The sequence below is a fragment of the Tripterygium wilfordii genome, chromosome 10, assembly GCF_013401445.1.
Source record: "Tripterygium wilfordii isolate XIE 37 chromosome 10, ASM1340144v1, whole genome shotgun sequence".
In the NCBI taxonomy this organism is placed as follows: Eukaryota; Viridiplantae; Streptophyta; class Magnoliopsida; order Celastrales; family Celastraceae; genus Tripterygium; species Tripterygium wilfordii.
The window spans coordinates 1,996,087-2,021,471 of record NC_052241.1 but is presented as its reverse complement, the minus strand read 5'-3'; the positions used below and the strand labels follow the sequence as shown (position 1 = coordinate 2,021,471).

General features: G+C 38.4%; 7 protein-coding genes across 8 annotated transcripts; 3 read left to right on the top strand and 4 right to left on the bottom strand.

Moving 5' to 3' along the window:
• Positions 1-2,159: 2,159 nt before the first annotated feature.
• On the bottom strand, positions 2,160-4,807 carry LOC120006837 (protein FAR1-RELATED SEQUENCE 5-like). Its single transcript, XM_038856942.1, has 3 exons — positions 4,650-4,807; positions 3,537-3,997; positions 2,160-2,412 (listed from the first exon to the last, which is right to left on the bottom strand). Coding segments are annotated over exons 1-3 (660 nt in total). The 5' UTR covers positions 4,651-4,807; the 3' UTR covers positions 2,160-2,214.
• Positions 4,808-6,352: 1,545 nt separating this feature from the next.
• LOC120008044 lies at positions 6,353-8,239 on the top strand. Its single transcript, XM_038858548.1, has 2 exons — positions 6,353-8,065; positions 8,111-8,239. The coding sequence occupies exons 1-2, from the start codon at positions 6,353-6,355 to the stop codon at positions 8,237-8,239; spliced, it is 1,842 nt and encodes a 613-aa protein (XP_038714476.1).
• Positions 8,240-8,519: 280 nt separating this feature from the next.
• LOC120008043 lies at positions 8,520-11,642 on the bottom strand. The gene is made up of 8 exons (XM_038858547.1): positions 11,082-11,642; positions 10,858-11,004; positions 10,523-10,732; positions 10,113-10,421; positions 9,378-9,938; positions 9,200-9,295; positions 8,745-9,118; positions 8,520-8,661 (listed from the first exon to the last, which is right to left on the bottom strand). Exons 1-8 carry the CDS (start codon positions 11,640-11,642, stop codon positions 8,520-8,522), a joined length of 2,400 nt encoding a protein of 799 aa, XP_038714475.1.
• Positions 11,643-12,789: 1,147 nt separating this feature from the next.
• LOC120006836 (protein FAR-RED IMPAIRED RESPONSE 1-like) lies at positions 12,790-15,691 on the top strand. The gene is made up of 3 exons (XM_038856941.1): positions 12,790-12,964; positions 13,544-14,001; positions 15,252-15,691. The coding sequence occupies exons 1-3, from the start codon at positions 12,961-12,963 to the stop codon at positions 15,453-15,455; spliced, it is 666 nt and encodes a 221-aa protein (XP_038712869.1). The 5' UTR covers positions 12,790-12,960; the 3' UTR covers positions 15,456-15,691.
• A 714-nt stretch (positions 15,692-16,405) lies between these two features.
• Positions 16,406-19,340, top strand: LOC120006904 (protein FAR1-RELATED SEQUENCE 12-like). 2 transcript variants are annotated; one of them, XM_038857024.1, is made up of 3 exons: positions 16,406-16,554; positions 17,383-17,980; positions 18,563-19,340. In XM_038857024.1, the coding sequence occupies exons 2-3, from the start codon at positions 17,429-17,431 to the stop codon at positions 18,776-18,778; spliced, it is 768 nt and encodes a 255-aa protein (XP_038712952.1). In that variant the 5' UTR covers positions 16,406-16,554; positions 17,383-17,428; the 3' UTR covers positions 18,779-19,340. The 2 variants fall into 2 exon arrangements, with proteins under 2 accessions (XP_038712952.1, XP_038712951.1); XM_038857023.1 differs by having other exon boundaries at positions 16,407-16,554; positions 17,331-17,980.
• Positions 19,341-19,828: 488 nt separating this feature from the next.
• On the bottom strand, positions 19,829-20,853 carry LOC120007874 (calmodulin-like protein 3). Its single transcript, XM_038858346.1, has one exon. The coding sequence runs from the start codon at positions 20,567-20,569 to the stop codon at positions 20,114-20,116; it is 456 nt and encodes a 151-aa protein (XP_038714274.1). The 5' UTR covers positions 20,570-20,853; the 3' UTR covers positions 19,829-20,113.
• Positions 20,854-22,889: 2,036 nt separating this feature from the next.
• On the bottom strand, positions 22,890-23,679 carry LOC120007836. Its single transcript, XM_038858299.1, has one exon. The coding sequence runs from the start codon at positions 23,591-23,593 to the stop codon at positions 23,114-23,116; it is 480 nt and encodes a 159-aa protein (XP_038714227.1). The 5' UTR covers positions 23,594-23,679; the 3' UTR covers positions 22,890-23,113.
• Between the last annotated feature and the right edge of the window lie 1,706 nt (positions 23,680-25,385).

Genomic DNA, 25,385 nt, shown 5'->3' with positions numbered 1-25,385 from the left:
GAAGTATATCTGTAAATGAATTCAAGGCATGGGCATGACTTGATCGTCTGGTATGCAATGAAGAAACATGTGTTGTATCTTGATGTTCAGCTGACGTTTTATGGGGCAATTCACTTTATTTGTTCAAAGGCGTATTCAATGTGCTTGAGATTCTGTATGCATTAAGTAGTGAAAGGACTAGTTTAAACTACACAGCCATGGCTATTGGCTTGCTATGAGAGTAATACAGAGAGTAGCATAAACTATGTCTGCTCAACTTCATAGGAATGGTATTCTAACTTAAGTTAGGACCTGCCTTATATTATGTTTACTCTGACCAATTACAAGTAAGAGGAATAATTCAAAGCTTAAGGTTTTGGGAGCATTGGGGAATCGATCTTGTCATGTGTGATGCAGATTGTTATTTTGGTTATCCTTCTTTCCAGTTACCAGGCTTACAAAATCTTCATTGAGATCACCCATGTCAATGCTTACTTGAACTTGGCCTAGCATTTTGGGGGAAAGCATTAGTTTTGAAGTAACATTTGAGTTTCAATTTTTCGTCAATTTTTCAACTTGATTGAATGCATGACTAGCTGTATATGATCTCGACACACACCATATTCTGCTACTTATAAACAATATGGCCTGTTGAGGTGACAATACTACTCACTCATTTTAGATACTACACCTCATTGTTTAGGATTTTATGTATCTTGATTTGTATGAATTTTTAGTTCATTGAAGGTCTGATAAATTATTGCACAGATGAGCATGAATAGAGTATTTTAGTTCCATTTTTTGGTTTGAAACAGTGATGAACTGATCTGTTATATGCTTTTTGGGAGTCAATTTGTGTCTTTCTTCTCCAGTCAATATAAATGTTATATGTTACAAGCACTCCAATGTCCTTATATATGCAATCTTGCAGTGCATCATGAGTTCATTCAAGAATATTTTCAGTGTGATAAAAGATTGCTTTGGATTTGGTTCCATATTTTGTTATGGCTCTACCCGACTTATAGATTGTGCGCGATGAATGAGACGATCGGACTCTTCTATTGTCGATGTAAAAGCTGAAACTTTAGAGGGATGATTCCTTGTCTTAGGCATTGGCTTCTACTGACTGGATATTCTTCTCTAACTTTGTTCTCTATGATGAAGTGTTTTTATTGTGAGAAATGCGATGTGTAGAGAGGACTGATTTTTTGCCTTGGTCATTGTTTTTGCAGTACAATTCTATGATTTTGTTGGATAAAGATGTGTTAACATAGCTGCATATGAAATTCAATAGCATGTTCCCTTTGTTAGGGTTTGGAGAATTTCATCCTGAATCCCAGGTCCCTCAGATCAATCAAATTAGGAAACTTTACTTGGAAGTCATGTTTTGCAGAATGAAGATCTTGGCAGTCAAGGTCATGAGATGTGATTGTTAGTAGTCAAGAAATGCGTCATGAGTTCATTCAACTATATTGGGCCTTCCAACAAAAAACATATTGGACATTGGCTTAATTCAGGCCCATGGGCCAAGCAAAGAGACCTTGTGAGGAGGGTTTTTTTCTTCTTTCTTTTCTCAGGGGTCTTGGACTCTTAAGAGGGGTTGCATTTGTTGTTTGTAGTTGACAAGTTGTGGTCTTAAAAATAAGCAGAACTGCTCAGGTAGGGATGCACGTTGGCCAGAGCCCGGTCCGGACTGGGATCTAAAGCCTCAAACAATCCTAAGCTCAACCCACATTCAAGCAGGTGATCAGAGGCTCAAGCCCAAATATGGCCCATGGGCAAAATAGGCTTAAAAGCCTGTAAAAATGAGGCTGGGCGGGCCTTACTGCAAAAATAGAAGAATCTATGGCATATTGGCATCAATTAAACTGTTGCCTAATAGTGACTCTTACTTACACTAAACTGGAAAAAAGGTGTGATTTTTCGTAAGCTTAGGTTGCACTCACTAATACCAAATATGTTAAATTTGAACAGTTAAAAGTCCAAATCAACCTACTATTCGGACTATAGATCAGAACGAAAAAGATAAACATCCCAGCAGCTAGGATCCTAGTGATCTCAGTCAGTTGTTGAGGTGTATGGATGAAAATTAAAATAAATGTTGTCCATACACCTTAGCAACTAAAACAACTAGGATCACTGGGATCCCCAGTTGCTGAAATGTCTAGCACAGCCGAGACTAGAAAAGAAAACAACATCAAAGATATTTGTACAATACAAGCCAAGAAACATCAGCTATGTGCAAGTGCCTGACCTCTTTGATTCAATGTCTTTGACACTTTGAACTATATCTTCAATGTTTCTTGATAGGTGATTGGAATGCTCCTCCATCTCTGTCAAAACCATGGATAGCTGCTCTTGCAGAGCTGCAGAGCGCTTTCGTTCTCGCTGTAATTTTGCATTCAATTCTCGTATCTTCACATCTTTCTCGTCCTGAATAATATCAAAAAATGATTCATGAAAATATTGTATACGTCGAAATGAAGATGCTAAAAGAGCACAAGAAAATATATGCTACAGTAGCTGCAGGAATCCAAGCAATGAAGAAAAAATGATTATGCCTAATCTATGGGTAAAACTAGAGAGGCACATACCGTTGTTAATCTTTCCTAAGATAGAACCTTCATTCTGCCACATCTAATGGAAGACCGTTTCGATTATCTTAATCAATTAGGATGACAAAAAGGGAGAACTAGCACAAAACAGCAAGAATTAACCTCTCTTTTCAAAATCGAAATATCAAATTGTTTTCCACAGGATGTACAGGGAAGGGGGACGGGCGAGGAGAGAGATTGTACAAACAAAAGCAATAAACAGGGAGACGGTAAGCTCTATTAAAGACACAGTCCACATTCACTATACGTCGGGATATCAGAGTTACCAGAAAATCCACCAAAACCTGATCCCTTCAAAGCAACTACACTATCTTGCTCCTGTGTATCAAATAGTCTATCTGACGCGGGTTCCTGGTAGCAATGTCCCTGATTCACCTACCTCCAACCTCTGATGTTCTGTTTTTGACATACATCGTATAGTTGAAACCGATGCTCATCTCCTATTGACGTTTCACTAATTTCGAATTCTGCCAAAGTCAATCCTCACCATATAAGCTTGTAACCCAACCAAAAAAATTATTACTCTATCCTTTATTGCAAGCCAGTTTCATTATCCAAACTTCTATATGTATAATGTATAAAAGGCAAACAAAAAGTTGACTCCTTTCCAAGTTTTATTGCATGAACACATTGGTAGTTTGTTTAACATTAGATTTCTCTGATTTCATAAGTCGAGTGACAAGCAGATTCCTATATATTTTACACATGTACTGCAACACGGTTCAAGGGGAATGAACCAACATACAGTGTTGAGTATCCATGTGTCGTATAAATTCTAGTAGACTAATTTGAAAATCCAACTTTTGAGAGCTTCAAATATTGTTCAACATTTTCATGAAGAAGTATTGAAATATATGAAACACATTAGAATGCACTTAATACAAAACCCAATGCAACGCAATCCAATGACATGAACATGACATTCACTATGTAAGCACTCACCGGTGTTTGAGATAACAGCACATTTCGACGATCGTTGATGGGGATGGCTACCAGAGGATGATTATGTTCCTTTACAAATCCTGTTACAACCCATTTGCCTGTTTTTTCCTTCTTCACAACAATCATTGCTTTACAACCTTCCCTAGTGACTGCTCGAGGTTTCCTATTTTCACTTCTTTTGGGCCGCAACTTACGAAATCCCTCTTTATTACAAACAAGTCGACGCCAAACAACCTTTGCATCACGCATTGATCGGCGAAATGCATCTACACGAATGATGAATCCCACATGAGTGGCATAGACATCATAAAATACCTTGGCCGCCTCTTCAGATTCGAACTCCATGCCTACATATGGCTCCATTTCGGAACTTCCATCGTCTGAAGCTAACTCTTTTCCGTTAGAAGTTTCTACCATATTATCCAAGTCCCCATCGTCGCTCAAAGAAGGATGTTCATCCACTGCAATAGAACATTTTTGCATCTTCTATTAGTATCAACCGCATCAATAGGAAAGAAAGCACCTTGATAAGTTATAAAACAATTTAAAATGAATCTATGGATACTATTAAGGAATTCAATTGATAAGGTAAGAAGGGCTTTCTGCAAATCTTGCACCAGATTCCAAGATTTAGAGGATATATTTTCCATCAATAAAATCAAAACATATTTCGGTCAGCAACGACACTGAGAAAAATGACACCGCGGCTAACCCAAACCCAATCTGAGAAAACAAACCATTGCAGCCATAATTTCAGTCTACAGTCACTGTGCGATGCATATAAGCATTGATTTCAAACAAATTTTCACCTATATCATCAGTAACACCATCTCCACTACCTTTAGTTAACCATTTGATCACACAGTTACTAAATTTTCAGTTCCATAATGCATTTCGCCATTTCCCAAATATCATTCCAAAAATGAAACCCAAAAAAAAAAAATAGAGAAGAACGAACAATGAAAATTTTCTCGGTATAAAGATGATCTCTAACCAATGAGACCGGGCCTGAACATGATAATGAAGCTCAAAACCACAAAACAAAAGACGCGCATGAATACAACGATGCCGCAGAATTAATGGAATTGGAGTGACAGAGGATAAGAAACTCACTCGAAATAATTGCAATCCAGAAAGATGTTTTGTCCGAACTTGGAGAGAACCGGAGAACGGCGGTTCAAGGCTTCGGTTCTTGCTTTAGAACTGCAACAGCCAGAAGTCAGAGGTCAGAAGTGATCGTTGAGCAGAGACGGTGGCGTTTAAGATGGGTATTGTTCGTTGGCCATGCTTCTTCAATATATGGGTTAGAACTTAGAAGTAAAACTTGCCCACCCATTTACCCGTTCCAGTTTAACCTACCCGTTAACCGGAAAATTCAGTTTTCCCCTTAAAGAATTCACTATAGCTCCGGAAAAGTAATTCACAACCCGCTCCGAATAATCGCTAACCGATGAGTCCGAGATCCACCACCGGGTCTCCAAATAAGTCAGAAATGTTGTTCTTTCGTTAGGGAATTTTGTAAAAATGACCTTCTCAAAAAGTCAAACCAGAGAAATGACCCATTTTTTTATAAACCGCAAAAATGACCTACCTTGTAATTTTTTGGACCCAAATACCCCTAATGTTGAAATATCCTTTCTTCCACTCACAATACCAGAATACACATAACCCTCTTAACAGCTATTTCTCATCATCTTATCTGCACTCGATCGGCTATTTCTCATCATCTTATTTGTTCTATAGAGCTCGAAAAAGCCAGATCAGGTTCGGGTTCTGAGTTATTTGTGATCTTCGTTATCGCAAGTCTGAAGAGAGGTTCGTTGGTTAACATTTCATATCACTTTTGACAAGCGAGTACATCTATATTCTGAGTAATTTTGTTCCATATGTTTCTCAAGTGCATGTGAAGTTCTGAACGAACACATTATCTACTCATAGCATCTGTGTAGTTAAGCATATTGAGTTTGTAGTCGAACAAATATATATGTAGTCGAGCATTTGTGTTTTTATGGTCGAGCATTTATGTTTTCATGGTCGAGCAAAGTTGTTTATGGTCGAGAATTTGTGTTTTTATGGTCGAGCAAAGTTGTTTATGGTCGAGAATTTGTGTTTTATGGTCGAGTAAAGTTGTATTATGGTCGAGCATTTGTGTTTTTATGGTCGATCAAAGTTGTTTATGGTCGAGCAAAGTTGTTTTTGGTCGAGCAAAGTTGTTTATGGTCGAGCATTTGTGTTTTTATGGTCGAGCAAAGTTGTTTATGGTCGAGCATTTAAGTTTTTATGGTCGAGCAACTTATTATACTTTTTTTTATGGTTTTTTGTTATTTTCAGGAATGACATCTATTGATTTTGTGATCCTCTATGGTGGCCAATGGGAAATTTGTCGAGGGATTTGCAAATACAAAGGTGGGAAAAGCCAAGGTGTAATAGTGTCCGAAACAATTTCTTTTGCGGAATTTGTGGATTTGATATATGAGTTGATTGAAGTGGATCGTAGTGCTGGTGAATTGTTGATGAAATTTGCTTATAATACACATTTTGATATGGAACCGATGGTGCTAGGCAACGACCGTGACTTGCAATTCTTTCTTAGGCAAAATGATGATCCTCGAAGACCTGGAACTCCACTTTGTGTAACAATTCATCAGAGAGAGTTTGTTTCTCAAGATGTAAGTTTCATTCCTCCTCAGCGGGAACAATTTCATTCACAAGATGTGGGCTTTGTTCCTAATACGCAGCAGTCGCGACAGTGTGGCAGTGAATTACCTTTACATGCTGATTTTGACAACGATCCGATTAGTCCTTAAGCCGGATGCATGGGTTTTAATGAATGTGGTTTTAGTCGATACGATAAAGATAATGCAGATATTGATGATGGGGCTGATGACTATCAAGAAAATATTGAGGTTGATGACTTTCAAGTGGATAATAATGGGATTGAAAGTTCGGTACTTCATCGACACCCGCCTCCATGTGCGGGCGGTAACTTAGCGGATGGGCCTCCTAGCAACAATAACATTGGCTCAAATTCGCTTGGTACGTCGAACTTTGTTGGGAGTAATAGTAGCAATAGCTATTGGGGTGGTAAAGTTGCGATTGGGCAGATTTATTCAGACAAAAAAGAGTTACAAAAATATATTGCTATGTATGCTATGAGCAAGAACTTCCAATTTCGCGTTATTAAGTCGACCAAAACTCTTTTTATGATTCAATGTGCTGCTAAAGGGTGCGAGTGGCGTATGCGATCTATAAGAGTCAAGGATTCGGAGTTGTTTAAGGTGACGAGGCTTAATGACAATCACAAATGCTCTTTGGACTTTATTAATCGAAGTCATATGCAAGCATCAGGAAAGGTTATTGGAGAATGCATTAAGTCAAAATATAATGGTGTTGGTCATATTTACCGACCAAAAGACATAATACAGGATGTGCGGCAGGAATTTGGTGTTAATATTAGCTATGATAAAGCTTGGAGGGCTAGGGAAGCTGCCTTGGAATCAGTGCGAGGAACGCCTGAAGATTCCTTTTCTTACTTGCCACACTATTGTTCCAAGTTAGAGAAGAATAATCCTGGTACGATAACTTATATAGAGTCCGATCACGAGAAAAGGTTTAAATATTTTTTCATGGCTCTCGGTGCTTCGTTAAGAGGATTTCGGAGTGCAATGCGACCTGTCATCGCCGTTGATGGTACTCACCTAAAGGGCAAGTACATGGGCACGCTCTTTGTTGCCGCTGCTCAAGATGGCAACAAGAAAATTTATCCAGTGGCTTTTGGGGTTGGAGATTCCGAGAATAATGCATCTTGGGAATGGTTTTTCGAGAAACTGCGAGTTGCACTTGCACTTGAAGATTTCTCGGAACTATCATTGATATCGGATAGGCATAAAAGTATTGAGAGAGGTGTTTCACTTGTATTTCCGGAATCTTATCATGGGCATTGCATGCACCATATCAAACAGAACATGAAGGCCAAAAAAATTGATGATGCCGTGTTTCCCATATATTTCAAGGCAGCAAAGGCTTACCGTATTTCAGATTTTGAACATCTAATGACACAGATCCGTGGTTTTGAAGGTGGCAAGGCATATAAATATCTAGAGGATGCCGGATTCGATAAGTGGTCTCGTGCACATTTTCCCGGATATAGGTACAGTATACTCACTACCAACATTGCAGAAAGTATGAATGCTGCACTACGTGATGTGCGGGGTCTTCCAATAACAACGTTGGTTGAGCAATTGAGATCCTTAATTCAAAGGTGGTTTCATGAGCGTCGTACAAAAGCGGCATCCATAACGTCCCAATTGTGCAAGAAGGTTGAGAAAAAAATGACAAAGCGGAATGAAAGGGCTTCACGTATGTTGGTTGAACCAATAAGTCTTATCGAGTTCTATGTACGGGATGGCTTCGGAGATGGCGAGGTGAACTTTCATGACAGAACATGCACGTGCAGGAAGTTTCAAATGCAACAATTGCCGTGCGTTCATGCATTGGCTGCTTGCCGATTTAGAAATGTCACTGTACAGGTTTGTGCGTGTTTTTTATTGAATAAGTTCGTGCATGTTAACTAGGCAGGTGTGAACAAATGCTTGACTAAGAAAATACATGCTCGACTAAAGAAAACAGATGCTCGACTACAGAACATCAATGCTCGACTAAAGAAAACAAATGCTCGACTACATAAAAATGCTCGACTATAGAAACAAATGCTCGACTAAAGATCATATGCTCGACTATAGAACATATAAGCTCGACTACTTTAAAAAATGCTCAACTAAAGAAAACAAATGATCGACTAAAGAAAACAAATGCTCGACTAAGACAATACATGCTCGACTACAGAACATACATGCTCGACTAAGTAAATGTAAGCTCGACTACATTAAAATCAGACTTTTTCATATACTATTCACAAAAACTGGCAAAATATACATGCTCGACTGACAAAAAAAGTTGCTTGACCATGAATATAAAGCATATTTACATTAAAAATTCTCCACCCCATGCCTCCATAGTGAACTTTTTCCTGTAGAATACCATGTCCTCTTGAGTTATCAGACTAACTGGCATGCTTGCAGTTAATACTTCAATGAACTTGATGGTGAACATGCCACAATCTCCTCTGTCATAAAAAAATATGTTAATGTCCTAACTAACTCATGTAACATGGACTACAATTACACACAGAATTTGAACTTAACTTACCCATTATTTTGTTGAGGGCAGGATGGTACCCTTTTAAGTTTCCAGGGAGAGAGATTTTCATCATTTATCGCAGCTGCTCTTAATATGTATGGCATCATCAACTTCAAGGGCTGCATTAATTCATTAAATTTTGGAATTTTTGTGCAGCTTGTAAGTGAGTCATACACGTTAATCTGTCTTTCCCCCAAGATCATCTCTACAGCCACCCAATGTGCATTGTTGAAGTTGGCAGGGAAGTAAACGTAGTCTACGTTAGACCAAGACACAGATTTCACTGGACTTTCTCCTATTACATAGTCCAAAATCAGATTATCATTGTCCCAAGAACAATCCTTGCTTTCATTGAAAAGTATGAAAGCCTGCGTAACCCGGACCTGTTCAGTTTGTAATAGGTTAAAGTAGCTATTGATATACTTTACAAAAGTTATGGTCTAACTAGTTGGAAATATACTTACAAAGAAAAAACTGTCGAGCACTGCAGACTTCTTCTTAAAAACTTCAGGGTTATTGGCAATCCTTCTATGAATATGGTACATTGCCACATCAAGGTGCTACATAAAGATTATGAATATGTTAAAGAAATTTTCATCATATATCTTTTCAAAATAAAAATTTTCAGTACATAATAATTACCTTGTCCGATAACCAGGTTTCAGGTCTGATGGCATCCACAAACCAATTCTTGTCTACTTGACATGGCTCCCAACTTATCAACTTACTTTCAAGTGTATTGTCTTTCATAAAAGCAAGTAAATCGCGTGCCCATTCCTTTGGATACGCTCGCTTCAACTGTAATATTGGAGCGTCTGTCAATGGATTAACTGTCTCATTTTCCACCATAAGTTTCCTCCTCTTGAAGCTGGGGGAGGTAAATGGTGTTTTTGTTTGTGGTCCAGGCCTCTTCGCACGCTTATTCTTATTTCTGGTATACTTGCGTGTGCCACCTGGTGTAGCCGTGGGAAACTGAGACTCTCTAATCTCCTCCACTCCTTCAGAGTCCTTGTTTATCTTCTCTGGTGTAAACCGATGCTTTGAAAGCTCTAATAGTTCATCCACAGCTTCCAGCTCCATACTTGGCAACTCCGCATCATTTCTTCCAACTATAACCTCCTCATTCTCATCCTTTTCCTCCTTCTTCTCATTCTCTTTTATTTGAACTCCAGCTTCTTCCTTCTCCACCTCCTCCTCCTCCACCTCCTCATCCTCCTCCTCCTCCTCCTTATTCTCATCCTTCTCCTCATTCTCTTTTACTTGAACTCCAACTTCTTCCTTCTCCACCTTCTCCTCCTCCACCTCCTCCTGCTCCTGCTCCTGCTCCTGCTCCGGCTCCGGCTCCGGCTCCGACTCCTTCTCCTTATTCTCTTTTACTTGAACTACATCATCCTCCTTCTCCTCATTCTCCACCTTTTCCTCATTTTCCTCCACCTTATCCTCCTCCTCCTTCGTATCATTCTCCTTATTCTCCAACCCCTTGTTTTGAGGTTCAATCTCATCACTTAGAACCTCATCATCCACCTCCATGTTAGTTCCTATTCTAAATTCCACTACTGTCTTCATATTATCCTCCACAGACTGGAAAAATGCATCAAAATAAGTTGTAACCTCATTCCTCAACAACCTATTTATTTTTTTCTGCTCAATCAACAACTTCTCCATCCCAAATAACTTCTCAATAACCTGCACAATGAAAAAAATGTGAACAAATGAATTAATCTAAGAACAAAACAAAGAATTAATGTCCGACCAAAAAAAACATAAAAAACAAAGAATAAACTTACTCTTCCCATTGGATCATCCTCCCGCTCAATCTCAGGGTTGTGGCGATTATTGTCCTCATCTCCAAACAAATTCTCAAACGCATCCACCGCAACATTGCCCTTATCCGCTACATTGCTCTTCTTCTTTGAGCTCTTCTTCTTTGTCTTGGAGCTCCCCACAACATTGGTCGTCTCCTTTAACTTGGGGCTCCCAATACTACTCAAATATTCCTGCCCTAACTCTAAATCAGTAGGGCAAGCGTATCATGCACTTCTAGCTGTAACAAATAAGCATGGAAAACATTAATATATATATATATATATATATCATGCAATATATACCATGCAATATATACCTTTTTCATATCAAAAATATTGGAGACAATAGCATTAGATTCTGGAGTGGCAGTGCTGCTCCAGTTCAATATTCGGGGAAACCGGTTTTCTTCCCTCACATTTGCATAAGACATACCGATGCGCGGCACCGCTTCATAAAGCCATATCTGCAAACAACATTATTTTTCAAAGATATATTCACAACACAAAGCATAAACTTGTTTCAAAATAATTTAAGTACTACCTGAAGTACTAGCGGGAATCCATATATGCTGTACTTTTCCATCTTTGTCGATCTTTTTTTAAATTTTTCAGCACGACCTACCATGACAGATGCAAGAGACTTTGCAGTACGTGCGTAGCTCACAGATCCCCATGGATACTTATTAAATACATTAACATTATCAACCAATTGCAACCACTGAATATCTATGTTCCTACTACGCTCCCTAGGCAGTAAAACAGATTCCAAAAAATATACCAGAGCTAGCTTCAACACATCTTCTTCCTTTCCAGGTTCAGGATCACAACTCATGAAAACTTCATCTAACTTATTTCTACCAATGCTCTTATTTCCACCAAAATACAAGTCCCTAATCCTATGCACAAAAGTGTCAATCAAGCTAGACAGGGGAGGGACATCACCACATAACAAACCAGTGATAAGAGCAAATTCAGCAATAGAAAATGTTGCCCTCTTTCCAGCAAATTTGAACCTGAATAATATCACACCATATTCTTCTTTAGCAGAGTTTACAACTTGTCGTAGTAGAGCTTGATGTACCAACTGGCCAGAGAAATTCATGTGCCCCACATCCAGAAACATGCCAAAGCATGTTCTCCTAAACATCTCCAGTTGATCCTCACTAAGCTTCCTTTTGATTTTGCTTATGGATTCAGATATATTTGAAAAAACACTAACCTTACCTGGGAAATGATTTTTCATTTCAATCATGTAATCCATTTCTTTGAAAAATTGTCTATCTGAAAAGAAATACAATAACCAAATTAATATTCACTTCAATCATCATACTCGACCAAAAAAACACATTTGCTCGACCACAAAAATAAATATGCTCGACCACAGTTTCATAAAATGCTCGACCACATAAAATTAACAACATTAAATGCTCGACTACAACAACAATGCTCGACTACAACAATTCTGCTATGCTCGACTAATGCTCGACCTACACAACAATTAAGCCCGACTACAACAATTATGCTATGCTCGACTACAAAGTTAAGAATACTGGAACACACATAATGCCCGACCCTAAATAAAACTGCTCAACTACTGCTCGACCTACACAACAATTAAGCTCGACTATAACAGTTATGCTATGCTCGACTACAAAGTTAAGAAAACTGGAACACTCATAATGCCCGACCGAAATAAAACTGCTCGACTAATGCTCGACCTACACAATAATTATGCTCGACTACAGAACATACATGCTCGACTACAAAGTTAAGAATACTGGAACACAGATAATGTCCGACCACCTGCATGCAAGCACCACCAAAAACCCAAGACTTCACCCACAATGTCACCCAATTAAACAGAGTTTCACCAAAAACCCAAGCCGACCATAGGTATGTACCAAAATGCAAACCTTTTCATGTAATACCAAGTTAAAATCGAGTATATGTTAGGCAGAAAACTGAGCCAGTAAGATACTAACCTCAGAGGGGGAAAAATCTCTTATCTGTTGCCAAAAACTGATGATCGGAAGTTGTACGGTAATCGTCGAGCAGCCCGTCGAGCAAAATGAGTTTGAAAGAAGTGGGTTTTCGTGGGAAGGGGAAAAGCCAAAGGGTGGGTTATGTTTTCTAAGGATAATTTGGTCTTTGCAATATAAAACTAGGTCATTTTTGCGGTTTATAAAAAAGTGGGTCATTTCTCTGGTTTGACTTTTTGAGAGGGTCATTTTTACAAAATTCCCCTTTCGTTAAGGTCTGACGACGTTCTTACCGTCGCTCTCTAGCTAACGGTGAGCTGCCGTCTTGTCTCACCGATCCCTTATGTTCAGGCTGTCGCAGTTTCAAAGCAAAAGGCCCTGAATCCCCGTCCGACGGCTGACGCTCTCTAAGTTTGGACAAACCGCTCTTTCGATTTCATTATGAGTGAGTTTCCATATCCTTCTGACCCTCCAACTAGTATTCTATCGCATTAAATCTTCTATTAGACTTGCAGTTTAATACCGTTTTGTACTTCCGTTCGTATTTATAGGCTCCGATGAGAAAATTGAAGTATTCATGTGCGCTCTTTGTGATTTGTTTTCTGGGAAATGAAAATTTAGGAACTTGATTATCTTCTTCTTTGAATCTAGAAATTATTTTCCTGTTTCAGAAAAAGAAAGTATTCAAGTAGAACTCTAGAATTATCATTGCTGCGTTGTGCTCCGGTGAGGGAGCCAATTTGGTGGTTTTGCTTGAATGAAATCCTTCTGTGTTACTGTTTGTCTGGATGACATTTTTTTTTTCAATTAGAAAAATGCGAGTCATTTTTTGTTTTCCAAATAGACAATCAGTGCATTTTGGGTTGAATAGGTGCATTCTGCAGTGCAAAACCTACACCAAAATTCACTCTTATTAATTTCATGGTATGAGATGAAACGTTTCAAAATCTGTATAAATGAAGAAAAGAAGTTCATTGTTCATACCAACCAATAAAAAAATTGTATCGTTGATATATTGTGACAGTGGATGTGGATAAGGGAGATGCAGCGGTAGAGAATTCAATTGAAGAAAAAGCCGAAGTGTTAGAAGTAAATACAATTATAGAACCCCACGCAGGTCTAGAAGGAAATGCAATTCTAGAACCTTGTGTCGGTATGAAATATGAATCGGAAGATTCTGCTCTCAAATACTATACGGAATATGCCAGACAACTAGGATTTGTTGTGCGAATCATGCAACGTCGTCCTTCTGGGATTGATGGGAGAACTCTTGCCCGTCAACTTGGATGTAACAAGCAGGGTTTTTCTCCTAATCACAAGGGTCTTATTGATCCGGAGAAGAAGCCACGGTCTAGTGCACGAGAGGGTTGCAAGGCAACAATTTTAGTCAAAATGGAGAAGTCTGGAAAATGGGTTGTTACAAGATTCGTAAGGGATCATAATCATCCTCTGGTTGTCACATCTAATGGGTTCAGCACGGAGGTAAGTCTTTGTTTTTCTTTTTTTGTTTTGAAACATGAATAGCTTGACCAGCTGACCCTCATTTAAATACTCGTTGGATTTTAGAATTGATTTTATCCCGTGACAACATACTCTTATCCATTGAATCTATTCTGAAGAGAAACTTTTGCTAGAATTTTTCTGATTTTCTCAAAAAAGTTGGATAGGGTTTATAAAACATTAATCGTCAATTCATCCCTCTATCAACTTTCTAAATGCCCTAAGTTCTCCATTCTAATATTGAAGTCCCTTCCTCTGTTAACTTTCAATTTTTAAATACCATTCAAGTAGTATAGAATTACTGTTGACGCTTATTGTAGCATTTCGAGTGGCAATAGTTAGAATCGATATGAAGGTGCATTTCAACTCTGTTAATCAAAGAATATGATAGGGTTTGCCTGCAGAATAACTAATAAGCTTTTGGTCTCTGATTAGTGGGCTCGCACTGTCTTGATTAAGCTATGCCATAGAACTTAAGGGGCCACTTTTCGAAGATGGTACACAAAGGGGATGCATGGTCTTACGTTTCAAGCAGTGTAATGAATTTACCTACATATTGACTTAGCAGAATACCATCTACTCAGACTGTACCCGCGAGCCTTTTGAAATAAACACATCGGGTTTGGTTTGGTTGAGTATTTCTTTGAACCTGATTCAAGCTACTTACGATAAAATGCGATGAATATTCGAAATTATTGTGTTGTTGTAAAACTTTATCTTATATGGAAAAGGACTGATGGATAGAGGGACAAAAGTTATGCCTTTTCAAGAATTCAATTTAAAACAAAAACACTAATGGTTGCAGCCATTGTGTTTTCCAGCATACGACTAAGTAATGATTTATGTATGCATATTCTGGTGCTCTGTGCTTTAGTGTAAAAAATGGTTGCTCTGCTTTGGATGTCAAAAAATAAAGTTATTTGAATAATGAAGTTTTGATTGGGATTATTTGATGATGAAGACCTTTTTTGTATGAGATGAAAAAATGACAAGCCTATTGTTATGCAGTCGGGAATCTATTACTCCTTTTTTTTTTTTTTAAACATGAAACTCACTCAGCTGCCCACATGGAAGACATGTGGGAAGACGGGAATCTATTACTCCCTTCCCAATGTCGCCTTTATTTAACCTGCGACTTGTGATTATGAATTTTTTTTCTTGATCTTTCTATAAACAGTGATTTGAATCAATTATGTATCAGCAAACCAATAACTTCTTTATTTCATTTTTAGGGTGACAAGGATAAGAAAATTGAGGAACTTACGAGAGAGTTGGAGCATCAGGAACAGCGATGTGCCATCTATCGGGAAAGATTATTCAGTTTTATGAACAACATCGAGGAGCATTCAGAAGAACTGTCTTCAAAAATTCAAGTTATTGTTGATAATGTGAGGAAAGTTGAATCTCAGGTCCAGAAATTTTCACACCATAGATAGGACTGGCAATCGATGTTAGGATTTATGTATCAGGCATCTCTGTGAATAATTTTTTGTTTTTATATAGAAGCTTGTAATCGTGTACAGTCCTCAGGTCAATTTTCTGTGCAAGGGATGGTTATCATTTTCCACAGTGCAACCACCTTTTGCATGCGTATTGATTTTGAGCTCTCTTGTGTTAGGATTTAGGTTTAGGGTTTCTAAATGCACACAAGAAGTTGTGATTTATACGCGTATATGAATTCTTCTGTTATGTGTTTGAAAGCATGTTTGGACTGAGCGATTTGGAGGGAAGGGAAGAGAAGAGAAATGAAGGTATAATATTTATTAATTTATCCTTATTTTTTATCTTAAAGTATTTTGTATAAGGGTAAAATAAGTTTTTCACTTATAATTTTGTAAATGAAGTATTTTGATAAAAATTTAATGAAATTTCCCTCTCAATTTTTTTCAAATCCTCCTCAATTTTTTCTAAACCATCCAAATAAGGAAATTGAAATAAAACTCCATTTATCTTTTCTTCCCTTCCCCCAAATCACTCAATCCAAACAATATTATTGTCAAAAAATAATGGTCAATTCTATTATAGTCCTGGGTAATGAGATTCCTTCTTGAAGCAGACAAACTAGTTCTTGAGAAAGCATGCTTTAAACGATAAAAAGTCATATTGGCCTTATTTTCTCTTTTCTTTTTAAACCGAGAATGACACCGTATAAATTTGTCGTTTAGACATTTGATATGGGTTTACATTAAACGATAATTCAATTCGATTATTTATGATACTAATTTGCCCTTTGTACATTAGATATTGGGCCTACATTAGACGATAAAACCCAATTCAATTATTTATGGATCGACATTTGTGAGTGGGCCCAATCCCAAAACTGTTGACCTGATTGGTTATGGTCCTTAATCCTTTTGGATCATGCTTACGTGGGCTTTTGCGGGCCGAAGCCCAACATCATAGAGCTGATTTCATACATCTCCCCTCCATCATGTGAGAACTGCGGCTTCATTGCTGGACCGTAGAGGAGATCTTCCCGATCCGACGCCGAAATCCAATGTACAAACCCTAGGTTATTTAGCTTTACTGCTTCTGGTACGTTCATCAGCGCCTAATCTCTTCTACTTCAGCTCCCCCAGTAACTTTTCTTTTCACTGTTTTTGTAATTATTTTTTGTCGGTCACTTTCCGTTTGGTTCTCTGGAAAGCCCAAGGATAGAGAAATAGAAAATGATTGTAATAGTATCCTGCTTTGCTTCATAAATTTTCGATGAATTCTCGCACTTTAATGGAAACCCAGATCTGTTTCTATCCTGAATTTTGTTCCATTTGTGGTTGAATATCTTATTTGTAGAGATTATCTTTTGAGTTTCGGTCAGATTGAAGAATTTAATCAAAGAGTCCATCAATTTGAGTAATGGGTGCAAAGCGTCATTTCATTTATCCCCAGAAAAATTTGGGGTTGTGGGAAATGTGAGAATTTTGATGTAATCAACAGAACTCAGCTTAATCCAAATTCCTTTACATGTGAAAAGTCAACTGTGTTGAATTCAAATTGTTTACTTGCTCTAACATTTTGCAATAAATATCAATGTCAAATGGACTGTCTTTGGACGTTAAGAAAGTTTACTTGGAGTCTTGGTATTACTCAAGTTGTTGGCAGTTTTGTGAAGTAAGATTGATGAAGCCAAATGTTCACACATTTAGCAAGGGTATTTTGAGTACATCCCTATGCCTTCTCTGTTCTCTAATCTTGTGGAGTCTATTTTACTGGACGATTTTATTCTCTCAATGCTTGACAAACGCAATTTGTTTTGTTCTTGTTAATTTTTGTTTTCTCCTCTCTTTTTTTAAAAAAAATATTCAACATAGGTTTTGGTGCATGATTTATGCAAAGATGAAGATGATGCTTTCGTTCTTGTAGCCTTCTGAGGGATGAAAAGGTCTCCTAAACTTGGCTTAGGAGTGTAATGGAGAGTGAATCAAGTCAAATACCTTCAGATGAAAGAAGAATGTCCAACCATGTTGATTGCTATGATGAGGATGAATTGTCTGATGACAAGCTTGCAAAGAACATTGATTTGTGCACAGAGCGAGAAGAGACTATTGTAGAACAATCTATTGCAAATTTAGGTTCTTCAGAAGATGCTGTGGAACCATACATTGGCATGGAGTTCGATTCCAGAGATGATGCTAGAGAATTTTATGTTGCTTATGGCAGGAGGACAGGATTTACAGTACGCATACATCATAACCGGAGGTCACGCATAAATAACTTGGTTATTGGACAGGATTTTGTTTGTTCAAAAGAAGGTTTTCGTGAAAAGAAATACACGTACAGGAAAGACAGAGTTCTTCCTCCACCACCAATCACCCGGGAAGGCTGTTCTGCAATGCTTAGGGTGGCCTTAAGGGATGGAGCTAAGTGGGTTGTCACCAAATATGTAAAGGAGCATAACCACACGTTATTGTCCCCTAGTAAAGTACCTTGGCGGGGATCTGCAAAAAGTTTAATTGGTGAGGTATGTAATCTTCTCTTCTCATTTAACTGGATGAATACGGGCACATGTGCAAGATGTACTATCATAGTCAATATCATGAGCATCAAACTGCATGTAGAGTTGAGTGGTTGCTGTGAGCCATTTGTTACCAACTGGCATCCTGAACTGGTTGGTTTGAACATACTTGAACTTCCAATGGACGAGCATTTCAGGACAAGTTTCTTCCAACCATACATCAGCAATTGTTAGGATTTTGAACTTAATCCATGCTTTCTGCTACTATTAGTTGATGTTAAATTCTACTCTAGGTCTCACATCACTGTTCTGGGCCTTTGAGCTAGCCAGCTAGCCTTTTTTACAGTACATGGACTAGCTAAATAGTTTGGCAAAAAATGAAATCAAACAAAATCTTTTTCTGCCAAAACCATGCAAGTTTTTCGAGATTTTACATGTAATTATGAATTGTGATTTCTGAGCCCTCCTAGGTGATTAGGCCTATGGTCATAATCGTAGGCACCACTGTATAATTTCTTTCCCTGATTTAGCTTTGTTTCCTTCCTTATCATTGTCCTTAATCACCCTCTCTGCTCTCCCACCTTTCAGGATGAGAAGGATCAGAGAATACGGGAACTGACCCTGGAGCTTAATAATGAGAGACAAAAATGTAAACGTAGATGTGCAGCGTACCAGGAACAACTACACGTGTTGTTGAATTACGTCGAGGAACATACCGATCACTTGTCCGAAAGAGTTCAGGATATTGTTAAGAACATAAGGGAACTTGAAAATGAGCAGCCGAGGGATGGAGATTGTGGATAGTTTAGAGAACATTCTGTATCCATTAATTTAACGTTGTTTTCTTATTGTCTTTAATCACCCCTTCCTGCGCCCCCAGCTTGCAGGATGAAAAGGATCAGAGAACATGAGTGCCGACCCATGAGCTTAACAATGAGAAACAAGGATGCAAACGTTGCTGTGCTGCATACTAGGAACAGTTGCGCATGGTACTGTGATATGTAGAAAAACATATTGAACACATTTCAAGAAAGAGTTCAGGATATTGTCATGAATGCAAGGGAGCTCGAAAATGAACAGCTTGGGAAGTCAGATTGATGAAATGTATAGAGCACTGCCTGTACAGTTTTCTTAAATATTTTTCTTTGACTTCTCTCTGCTTATGAACCCCACTTGATACTGATGCAATTGCTTTTAACCATCTTATCACGTAGTAGAAGTTCAAATTTAGTTGTCATTCTGTCAATTTGTCCAATAACAAGGATCTTAATGGTCCGTCTGTTGATTCAGGAGCTTTTGAATTGATTGTCAAGTACCTTAGTTCTGAATATTGAAGGCGTTATATATCAGAAAAATGATTGCAATCTATGAAGCTTGTGGTGTTCACTTTGAACTTCCCTGTTTTTAATTTAACAGTATACTGGTTTTTGTTCCTTTTACTTTTCTGGGAAACCAGTTGATGAATTCTGTTCTTACTCAAAAGTCATGGAACTTCAGAGACATCTAAGATTAGGATCACTGTATTATAGAAAGAAGAAATTGATGTATCGTTAGCCAATGATAATGCTTATATCCAATGTGTAATAGATATTGTAGCATCCAACTAATCCATAGGATCATATCTTCCATATCCAACTAGTGTGATAGACACTGATATTTCCATATTTTCTGTTATTTGCATCCAAAGGTCGGTATCTCTACGGGCATTCTTTTCCCTCACGGTTTTATTTTAAGAAATTATCCCCACCTCCCCATTAGAACCCATAAAGGCATAAACTCTTTAGTTTGGCCCCTTTGGGAGAGTGAGTAACCAAGTGACCAACTATAGCGGTGTTTCGGCCTACAAAAGCACATGATGGATTCAATTGCAATAAAAGTTACTTTCACATCATATTCAAAAATGACACACTCTTGATGGACAATAAGCTGAAAATACAAAGAAACACCAGAGAATTTCCAAAGCATAAAACAAAAAAGAGGACAATACACTTGTGATGCTCTTTCAAATGAAATGTTTACAGGAGGTTTCCTCTGTCAAAAGGGCACTCCAAATAATCATTTCTTTCTGGTTTCACCTCCAATCTATTATACCAAAAACAAAACAAAAAAACAAGTACTTAATTCATTCTCTCTCTGCTATTAAGAACTCAGGGAAGCAAATCCACCACCTTTCATCATCTTTTTAAACTCCTTGAAGTTAACCATTCCATCTCCATCAACGTCAACTTTGTTTATCATCTTCCTACAATCCTCTATTGTTCTTCCTTGTTTCAGCCCCAATGAAGCCAAAACAGACCTCAGTTCCTCAACTGTGATAAACCCATCTCCATTTTGATCAAACACGTTGAATGCTTCCCTCATGTCCTCCTCTTCATCCCTCTCCCCCATTATATTCTGATACAACGCCCCGAATTCATCGATGTCCACATACCCGTCCCCGTTCACGTCTATCTTTTCGATCATTTGAACCAAGTCTTTATCAGGAATGTAGATACCCAAGTTCTCTAGCGAATCGTTCAGTTCCTTCTTTGTGATCTTCCCGTCTCCGTTCTTATCGAACATTTGGAAAACCCGGCGCGACTCTGCCGGATCCATCACTCCAAAAAGGAAAGGAAAAAAGGGTGGAGGAGTACTAAAAGTGAAGAGATTGTGAGATAATTAAGTACTACACACACCCAAGTTTCCTTGGAGGAGAGTTCGAAGAGCAAAAAACACAATGAATTGAAGATCAGAGAACTCGAATTGGGTACAAAAGTTGGAAGAGAAGAAGAGAGATGGATTATAAGGTTGCTAATAATAAGGAGAAGCCATAAGAACAACGGTTGATAGAAGGAGGGAGAGATTAACGACTGAGAAATTTACGTGGTTTGAGAGTATTTATTTGGCTCTCCTCCTTATTGGAGTTATCAGAGTTTGCGCGTTCAAAAACGCGTAATGACCTGTTGAATTGGTCTGGTTCTAATTATGGATTGCGGCCGTTGGACGTTGGATTATACCAGAATATTTTCAGTTGGAGGAAGTTGACAGTTGTAGAAGAAAGGTACGGATGCCGGATGGTGCCATGAGACGTTTGTTTATTTGGAAAATGAAGACTTCAAGAATGAATAGCAAAGTTGAATGTTCCAAAACTCTTTTAGTTAGTATTGGGTACAATTTCCTTACAAAATCATGAGGGTTTTTTTTTTCCCTTCACAAATCACATATTAAGAGTTTAGGAGTTATGATTTAATATTTAGGATATAAATAACCATGGAGCAATAGCTTAATTGATTATATATTTGGGTTTAAGATGGATGATGAGAAAGTCGGGAGTTGAAACCAACCCAGAATATTTGACTCTTTCTAGACTCCAACTTCTTTGGAGTTTGGCAAATTGGCAATTAAAAGAGAAGTCTTTGAACAATTTTTCAACAATCAAAGTCTACCCTTGTGACCAAAATATGGTAGAGTATGTCAGGCAGCTTATGACCTCAATAAGATAAGAATATAAAACCTATTACAGACTTTACAGTACTTAGTTGACTTTCATGTAATGCCACTTGTTCTCATAGATCATATTCATATTTTGAAAAAATCTACCATATCGTTGGGGGAATTAGTAAAAGGCCAACAGAACAAAACTTGACCTTTCATTACCTCTCTCCATGATATTTCGAGATTTACTGGAAGAAGGCAACATCACACACAAATATATCTCATTAAATTAAACAACGTTGAAATCTAAGACTCAAGAACATTCTATAGAAATGATAAAAAATAATAATAATAATAATAATTTTTAGTAAGGCACCAAAGAAGTTCAATCCAATTAAAAACATTGAAATAATACTACTCATTTACATTAAATTGCTCACACTATGGCAATGAGAAAATTGGTTAAAGCACCATCCTTTAACATCTGCTACCAAGGATTCCTCACCATATTATTATTTAACATTGACCAAGAGGAGAAAGCTAAAGTTCCTTTTGGCATCCTTTCTACTCGATTGAATGCCCCGGCAGTTAACTCCATCTTCAGTCACCCAGCCAGCCTCCAACACAAGAAATTATATATATATATATGTAGTCACATCAAATAGTTTTGTTGTCCATTTACAGTATATAATAATATGATTTACCAACTCCTCACCTCTTTTGTGTGCACGGGCTTGACAACCCGAGTTCAACTCCATATCAAATGTACAAAAGACAAACTTGTATAGTGTCGTTGTCGATTACAAAAAAAAAAAAAAAAAAAACCTCATACAAAATATTTTCTCCTTTTTCTTAAGGTTGTGGATGTGGATAGTTCAAGTTCTTCACTGCTAAACTTCCCCGACTAGATAACTACATCAGTAGACACTCTTGAGTCTTGACTTCCATTTAAAGGTCCCAATGTTCAAAACCCTCCTCTTAAGTGATCTACAACATTGAAAACTTAAAAGAACATTTCCCATTTTCAAATCCATAGCCTTACTTTAAATAAGACACCCCAATATACCTCTCCAGTCTCCATTAATAGCTTACCACTCTAATATTCTCCTCCTCCCAGTGATCACTCTTAAATCTTTCCCCTCCTAAGATTGATTACTCAAGAAGATTTTTCAGTGGAATCAGTCTAAGTATGTTTCATAGTCTATACTAATTTATCTCTTTTCATATGTGTCGCCAATAAACTCAGGCATTCCATTGCCCAACACATATTCCATTTCATAGGATCTCATCTAAGCCAATCCTAATATTTTTCTCCACAAAATGTCATAATCCTCAGGAGTACTACAACAAATTCTGGCAATGAACAAATGCGACATGTCATTTTATTGGCCCATCTCATACCACTTATTACGAAAATCAAGTTTCTACTTTCTAGGGTCATTGCCATTTACACAAGAGGCAAAGAATCAGCAAAAACACAGAATTTGAACAAGGAGGAAAGTACTTTAAACCATAGGAAAAGATCAACTGGAGCCATATTGTGCAATATGGCTAAATCACAGAAGTCAATGTACAACCTTGGCACAAGCCAGTTTAGATTATTACACCTAAAATCAATCAGTTTTCAAAGTTTGCAGTTACATTATTTGAAATTTTCATTCCCAAATATGAAAAAAAAAAAGAAGCTAAGGAACCAAACGCATAGACAGTGTTCAGAATCCTTTCTTAAGCAGTATCCCAGGGTTTGGGTTCAGGGACTGCGACGACCATACCTTGGAGTTCGTGATTGAGAACGACCTGGCAACCAAGCCTAGAATCCTTTTTCAAACTCCTAGTCCTGGAATTGCTCCTGAGGATTTTCTCCTCCTGGTAGGATCGAGGGGGCAGTTTATCGAGCCACTCCTGGGCAATGCTGACCTCGCACTCTGACGAGCAAGCATCGATCTCATCCAGACGGTGGCACTCAGGGTCAATCAGCCCGGTGTTCTTAAGAGCCTTGAGAAGGGTATACCCTGAGAGTCCGATCACCTCACGCTTCTTGCCCTCCCAATCGATTGCGGAGAGCTTCACAATCCGGTCAGCAACCTTGGCCGAGGAGGAGCTGGAGGCGGAGGATCGAGCGCTTAGGGAATGGGTGAAGGGAGAAAGACTAGGGAGGCGGTGCATTTGGGAGGAAAGTCTTCGGAGGGTGGTCGCCATGGCCATGGAGCGTGTGTGCGCTACTGCTTTGAGAATGATGGATGGTCCGGTGACACCGGTCGGCCTAAGTGGCTCTATTTGAATTTGATCCGTGGAGGGTTCGACATCAAATGGGTATGGGTATGGGTAACGGGTCCAAATAGTGATCCGTACTCGACAATAATTCTTTCTTTTTTTTTTGAGAAGAAAATAACATTTTATTAATAAGAAGGTTTATCTGTAGTTACAAAATGCATAATAGAAGGACATTCCTCAATGGATAGACCATCCTCAGAAGATAGTTTTCCAAGTTTAGCTAACTCATGGGCAACCATATTAGCCAACCTTCTCGCATGTCTAAAAGAACAAAAGTGAAATCTTCTAGGCCAGAATATCAGCAATGAGATTGTCACAAAGATGGAGCAAAACCTCTAGAGAATTAAGCTTAGATATTACCTGTAAAGAATCACCTTCCACAACTATAGACAGAAAATCCAACAGAGAGTGCGAATTCAAGCCCACAGAGGATGGCACCAGCCTCAGCATGAAAGGTGCCCAACCCCGCGCTTCTTCCAAATAGCCCCGAGCCAAGACCATCCCCAAAAGAGTCCGTTATCACAATGCCAAATCCCACCTTAAGCACTCCCATAGCCGCATCGCAGTTGAGTTTTACCACACTTGGATCCGGTGGCTGCCAGGGATGGTGAAGAACTCCTACCGACAGTCCAGTATGTGGGAACTGTCGTTCATAGTCCTCAATGGTACAACACCAACTGCATAAGCTTGACAGGCAAAAGACAAACATCTTCCCATAACACCTTATTCCTATTAAACCATAGACTCCAACATACTACAGCCAACATTCCCAAGTCCTTAAGAGCAAAAGAGTCACAAGCTAATTGAAATGAGTCAAAAAAGAGTCCACCCCTTCCACATTGTATTCGAACCTTGAGCACACATATACATAACATAATCAGTGTATGGGCCAAAAACCGTTGACCCGAAATACTTGAGCATAAGTCAAAAGGTCCAATGAGGCCCATGGTTAGATCGGCCCAAATCCGTTCGAAGGTATCACTGGCCCAAGTTCAAGGTTAGAATTGGTGCAAAACCAGACATCCAAGGCCCAAGGCTTTAGGTGCCAAATGAGTCCCAGATTGGGCCATATGCCCAATCACGACCCAACGAAGAAGCTCGTCCGTACGATAACACGTGCTGACCACTTGATCTCTAACACTATAAATAGAGGAGGACCCCTCCTCATTTATATATCTCTCTCTAAAAGCCATTCACTTTTTTCACTTAAATATCTCCCACCATTGACTAACTTGACCATCGGAGCTTGTTCGGCCAACACCACATCGATGTCCAAATTTGACGATCAATCTTCCTTTGATTTTGCAGAGTTGTAATAGGCCTCGATCGACGATAACAAAGTGATTGCAGATTTTAGAATTTACAATCAATTATCAACTCAACCACCTCTGGTTCATCTTTGCTTTATTTTCTTTAGGATGAGACACAGATTATTTTCGATCAATTTGCCATCATTGCTCTTTCATTATTTTATAAACCTTATTCCTTAATATAAATATATGTACATGCTTTCTTCTATATCTATTCATTTGTGAGTTTTCAAACATGATTCAGAACATTCTTGTACCATAAGCTGGAAATTGGATATTAATGTATAGACCAATTAACTAGTTGTATTAACACTGCATGATCTGTGTTTAAATCGACAGTTACAAATGGGGTGGAATGAGGGTGGGACGGGACGGGGATGAGACCTAGAATGGTCCCTAAACTTTGAATGCTA

Bases quoted from the DNA above. Each gene is read 5' to 3' on its own strand.
- LOC120008043 (XM_038858547.1), bottom strand. From the start codon at position 11,642: ATGAATTTCTCTGGCCAGTTGGTACATCAAGCTCTACTACGACAAGTT. The intron at 9,296-9,377 runs GTAATTATTATG...ATCTTTATGTAG, and splicing joins AAACCTGGTTATCGGACAAG to CACCTTGATGTGGCAATGTA. The intron at 9,119-9,199 runs GTAAGTATATTT...CAAACTGAACAG, and splicing joins TGCTCGACAGTTTTTTCTTT to GTCCGGGTTACGCAGGCTTT.
- LOC120006904 (XM_038857024.1), top strand. From the start codon at position 17,429: ATGGAGAGTGAATCAAGTCAAATACCTTCAGATGAAAGAAGAATGTCC. The intron at 17,981-18,562 runs GTATGTAATCTT...CCCACCTTTCAG, and splicing joins CAAAAAGTTTAATTGGTGAG to GATGAGAAGGATCAGAGAAT.
- LOC120006837 (XM_038856942.1), bottom strand. The intron at 2,413-3,536 runs GTGAGTGCTTAC...GATATTATTCAG, and splicing joins TGCTGTTATCTCAAACACCG to GACGAGAAAGATGTGAAGAT.
- LOC120007874 (XM_038858346.1), bottom strand. From the start codon at position 20,569: ATGGATCCGGCAGAGTCGCGCCGGGTTTTCCAAATGTTCGATAAGAAC.
- LOC120007836 (XM_038858299.1), bottom strand. From the start codon at position 23,593: ATGGCCATGGCGACCACCCTCCGAAGACTTTCCTCCCAAATGCACCGC.
- LOC120006836 (XM_038856941.1), top strand. The intron at 14,002-15,251 runs GTAAGTCTTTGT...TTTCATTTTTAG, and splicing joins CTAATGGGTTCAGCACGGAG to GGTGACAAGGATAAGAAAAT.
- LOC120008044 (XM_038858548.1), top strand. From the start codon at position 6,353: ATGGGTTTTAATGAATGTGGTTTTAGTCGATACGATAAAGATAATGCA. The intron at 8,066-8,110 runs GTTTGTGCGTGT...CATGTTAACTAG, and splicing joins TTAGAAATGTCACTGTACAG to GCAGGTGTGAACAAATGCTT.